Below are 5,471 nucleotides of genomic sequence, written 5' to 3' on the forward strand. Positions count from 1 at the left end.
AACGCTGCTCACTCTCAACATGCGCATAGGCTGGACAACCAAATATTTTTAGAAAAGAATAATCTACTAGTTTTTCTGTCCATACCTCTTCAGGAATTTTACAATCAATTGCCTTTGATGGAGACCTATTGATGAGGAAACATGCCATGTTCACTGCTTCTGCCCAAAATCTCTTGCTCAACCCTGCATCCAGCCTCATACTCCGAGCTCTTTCTAAAAGTGTTATGTTCATCCTTTCAGCTACACCATTTTGCTGTGGTGTCTTTGGAACCGTGAAGTGACGTGTAATCCCTTCAGCTTTGCACAATTCTAGAAACGGCTTGTATGTGTACTCTCCTCCATTATCTGTTCTCAAGTATTTAATTTTCTTTCCTGTCTTCCTTTCTACCTCAGCCTTCCATTCCTTAAATTTAGTGAACACCTCACTTTTATGCTTCATGAAGTAGATCCAAACTTTCCTTGAGTAATCATCAACAAAGGTCACGAAGTATGCTGCCCCACCTTTAGATTTTGTTGTTGAAAGACCCCATACATCGTTGTGTACATAATCAAGCACCCCTTTACTCTTATGTTTTGCAGTTTTGAAACTAACCTTGCACTATTTTCCGAACACACAATATTTGCAGAAGTTCAGTTTACAAGTTTTTACTCCCTTCAACATGTTCCTTTTATGAAGCTCCATCAATCCTCTTTCTCCTATATGCCCTAACCGCATATGCCATAGATAGGTATCATCTGTATCAAATACTGTATCTGTAGTCACAGATGCTCCACCTATAACTGTGCTCCCTATGAGTCTGTATAGGTTTCCTGCTAGCTGTCCCTTCATGACAACCATTACACCCTTAATAACTTTGAGAACTCCACCTTCTGCTATGTACTTGCAGCCATTTGAGTCAAGTGCCCCCAAAGATATTAAGTTTTTCCTTAATTCTGGTACATGTCACATCTGCTAAGGTTCTTACTATCCCATCAAACATCTTGATTTTGATAGTGCCTATCCCAATGGTCTTGCATATAGCATCATTCCCCATTAGGACAGACCCACCATTATATGGTTGATATGTATCAAACCAATCCTTATGTGGACACATGTGATATGAACATCCAGAATCTAAAATCCAAGAATCAGAAGGTTGATTCTTACCTGATGATATAGAGAGTACATCTCCATCATCTCCATCTGAACTGTCAGCCACGCTAGCTTCCTCAGATGCCTTATCTACACCTTTCTTCTTTAAGTCCGCCTTCCTCTTCAAGCACTCTCTCTTCAGATGACCTTCCTTCTTGCAATAGTAACAAGAGACCTTTGTCTTTGCCCCTTTTGATTTCGATCGACTCTTCCCAGATCCCTTCTGATTTGATCTCCCTCTTTCCTGCTCCTTGTCACCTCCGAAAAAACCTTCTCCTTGAGATTTTGTACTACTGGCCTTCTTCCTTGTATCATTGGACATGAGGGCAGCTGCGACTTCATCCATCTCAAGGGTCTCCTTCCCGTACAAGAGAGTTGTTACTAGGTGATCATATGATTCTGGGAGCAACGACAGCAATAGTAATGCCTTGTCTTCGTCCTCGATCTTAACCTCCAGGTTTGCAAGTTTACTTACGATCTGATTGAACATGTTAAGATGCTCTAATAGATCCGTACCTTCCTCCATCTGTAGAGAATACAATTGCTTCTTCACGAACAATTTGTTCGTTAAGGACTTCGTCATGTAGATGCTTTCAAGTTTCGCTCATAACTGCGGTGCAGATTCGATACCCACAACATATTGTAGGGCATCATCAGAAAGATTTAATCGGATAGCACTTACCGCCTTTTCCTCCATCTCTTCCCAATCTTCGTCAGTAATTTTTGCAGGTTTCTTCGACTTTCCCAACAACGTTTTTGCCAAACCCTGTTGTATCAGAAGATCCTTCATCCTTTGATGCCAGAGGGTGAAATTGTTCTTCCCATTAAACCTCTCGATGTCATACTTGACATTCGATCCCTTCCCTGTCATCGTGATAGTAAACCCTAGAAAATGGAAACCTAGAGCTCTGATACCAATTTATAGAAACGCAACCCTAAAACGATGCAGAAGATAATGGAAAAACAAAACAAACAATGCACACGAATTTTACGAGGTTCAGCAAGGTTGCCTACGTCCCCGGTGAGATGAGATCCTGCTTCACTATCAATGGAGAATAGGGTTACAGTGCTCGTCCTCACGCCTCTCAGTATTGCTTGCATTACAGAGAAAGAAGCCCTCGCTACAAATATATAGCGAAAAAAACCCTAATCCGAATTAAACTACAATTGCCACCCTAATCCAGATTAAACTACAATTGCCCTCAAATAAAAAATTCGAGCAGGGGGCTACGCCCCCCTACACCCCCTGCTATGCAGGGGGGCCTCCTACCCCCCTTGCAACCCCCACGGCCCGCTAACCGGCTAGCGAGACCGTCGTCCTGACTGTCTATGTGCTGCACCAGTACTCCCTGTATTAAACTGCGACGGAATACAAGACATCATACACCAACAAACCCCAATTAATTAAGAGGCCAGGAAGTGGAACCAAATCCAAAAGGAGCTTCCAAATAAATATATGAATCTTGGGGCGATGGGAATATGCCAGACAATCTGTAATAATGGATTAACCTCTGAACAGCTTTCAACATGGCTATTGCTTAGTTCTAACCTGTAAGCTGAAGCAACTGTAATAAAACCCAAAGGAAGTAGCTGCCCATACATTCTCATAATTTTGCTCAGACATTTTTTTTTTCTTTTGATAGAAAGAGAAAATCCTAGAAAATTAACGATTAGCAGGTGTTACAAGGCCAGCAGAGATATGTCCACCGTTTGCCAGCGTTTCCTCCGCAATGGAGGCAAAAAAGGATACCCGTTCAGATTGTGGTGCTACCCTACATATTACATCAGTTATAGTTTTATGTACATTAAAAAACATAGGGGCCAATGGGCCATATTTAGAGGCCACAAGAAATTCCCCAGGTCAAAAGAGAGCTGCTAGACAGTGTTAGAATTTGTCCATATTTCTTTCACGCCGTTCCTCTTCTCTCAGCAAGCTGTGCTCCAAGTAGAAGAGCTCTCGTGCCTCCTTTAAAAGGGTTTCCTGTCATTAAATACCTGTTACATTGTGAGGCGACCAATAAAGTATTAGATCAACATTCCAAGTGAATGAAGACTGTTTTAACACCATACGCCCTGCTTTAAACTTCCTATGAGCACTCTCACAGCAACAGACAGTGCTTGCAGATCTTTTTTTTGGTCCAATGGAGATCGAACCTTGTTTTGAAAAAATCTGGTTAACTTAATAACAAGCCTAGTGCAGCAATGAATCTTGGTCTTCTCTACAAGAAAGCTTGGGAGCTTCTATCTGAAGAAACCTCTCTTTGGGGTTGGCTGATGAAATCTATGTACTTTCTGTGGGAGAACTTACATGCTTCGTGCCCTCCAACAGCTTCTTGTGTTGAAAATCCATTTACAGAACTAAAAATCTACTCTGGAAAGGGTTATTTATTCAGATTGGCCATGTGCATTCTGTTTTCGTACATAGGTCCACTTGAGAAAAATCACTAGGCTTTACAACCTTTTAAAAAAACCTGCCATAATATACAACTTAAACCATAAATGCGGGAAACAAATCACCACCACACCAGACTACCAGATTACAATTTTCTCTCACCTACTCCGACCATGTGAGTGATACCGTTCCCCGCACCACCATCGATGTGGGGTGCAGGACACCCACTGGGTTGTGGCAATTCTTTTCCCAAAAAAATTAAAGATTTATCCACTCCCTCATCTTCCGCCAGATAATTCAGTTGCAGACGGGTTGTAAATCGAGTCTTCTCCCCAGTCAAATCTCATCTGTAACCTCTCGTTTTCTTGTCTACGATTAACTTCAACTTGCTGCCACTCTTCCCACCTCTCAGTTAAACCTTCCCCTTCCAGCATCCTTACCACCTCTGACATTGTTGGTCGATTCTCCGGTGATGCTTGAGTACAAAGTAAGGCAACTTGAATCATCATCTTTACTTCTTGGCTATCAGAGTTCCTGTTCAAGTTGCGGTCTACAATAGCATCTAATTGTTTCTCCCGTTCCAGCTTCTTAACCTTCACCAGCAGTAAACACATAATTAAGCAATCAAAGAATAAATGAATTATATTAAGTTATAATAAAAAGAATTCAAATACGCACAAGTTCAGAGTGGGGAAAAGTCATTTCTATGAGAGAGTAAGTAGAGACTGTATTTGCAGATGAAAAGCTAGAGCATGGAGGTGTAGCAACAAGCCATATTTAAAATGAAAACACCAATATAAAAACCTTAGACAGTAGTATGCGGGGTGCACACTTACACATATAAATGTTTTATCTGCATGCATGTCTCAAGAGAGGAAGCAAACAATGAACTCTAAATCTAGCAAAACAGATGGTAAGGCTGTTTTGCCTCATCAAAACAATAAAACTTCAACACCCAAATTCCTACTTAGGCACACCAACATGCATACCTAGTCAGACCATACTACCAATCCTAGCTATGGAAATTATTAATGTGCATAACATAGAAAAGCAACTTGTCAGGTCAAGTAATCTCACATAGTCGAGCAATAAGACATCATCTTCTTCTAATCGGGAAAAATCAATTGCACGCTGTCCTGTTACAAGTTCTAGAAGCATAATCCCATAACCAAAAACATCGGTCCTCTCAGATGACTTTCCAGTAGATAAGTATTCAGGTGCTATGTGGCCCATGGTCCCACGAACTTGAGTTGTCACATTAGTCTTTCTTACATCCACCAACTTCGCCAGGCCAAAGTCCCCAACCACGGCTTCAAAATCTTCATCTAATAATACATTAGCAGCCTTAACGTCACGATGAATAATTTTGGGATTGCAGTGTTCATGGAGGTACTCTAACCCACGAGCTGTGCCTAAAGCCACTTTCTTTCTTGTGGGCCAATCTAACACCGGCTCCCCAGGCTTAAGCTCTGCATTGGCTTCAGCTAAGTTAGTAATACTGGAAAAAAAAAATTGAAACTCATAAGCAACAGAGAAATTATTCTAATAACTATTAAGAGCTTTGCTAATAATTATCAAGGAGACAGACTAATTTTTGAAAAGGTCAATATGATCCATACAACAACTCAAATAAATAATGTCCCCATCTTTACTCTTAGAGAGAACAAATCAAGAATTGGAACAATAAAAGTGCTCAGATTTCAGACCTATTCAACTTGACATGGTTTGTAAGTAATCATAGGCAAGATGTTTCATTAACTGAGATCACAAATCACATATGGAAGCTAACTAACGCTATGTTTGGTTGCCGAAAAATGAAATGAAAAGAAAAGAAACTTTTCAAAAAAAGTTGAATGAGGAGAGAGCGTCACACATAAACAATCATTGCATCATCATGATTTTTTTCATCATGATGCAATGATTGACGTGTCTCTCTCTCCTCAAATT

At 40.6% G+C, this 5,471-nt stretch overlaps 1 protein-coding gene across 2 annotated transcripts in view; it reads right to left on the reverse strand.

Annotated features, from left to right (window-relative positions):
• Positions 1 to 3,499: 3,499 nt before the first annotated feature.
• Positions 3,500 to 5,471, reverse strand: part of LOC122073560 (probable LRR receptor-like serine/threonine-protein kinase At5g10290) — a 25,703-nt gene continuing 23,731 nt past the window's right edge. For both annotated transcript variants that reach the window (XM_042638149.1, XM_042638151.1), the window contains exons 11-12: positions 4,602 to 4,993; positions 3,500 to 4,117 (exon numbers count right to left, since the gene is read on the reverse strand). In XM_042638149.1, coding sequence (XP_042494083.1) covers positions 3,803 to 4,117; positions 4,602 to 4,993 — 707 coding nt within the window. In that variant the 3' untranslated portion in view covers positions 3,500 to 3,802. The remainder of the gene's footprint in view (positions 4,118 to 4,601; positions 4,994 to 5,471) is intronic.

The sequence above is a fragment of the Macadamia integrifolia genome, chromosome 3 (assembly GCF_013358625.1).
Source record: "Macadamia integrifolia cultivar HAES 741 chromosome 3, SCU_Mint_v3, whole genome shotgun sequence".
In the NCBI taxonomy this organism is placed as follows: domain Eukaryota; kingdom Viridiplantae; phylum Streptophyta; class Magnoliopsida; order Proteales; family Proteaceae; genus Macadamia; species Macadamia integrifolia.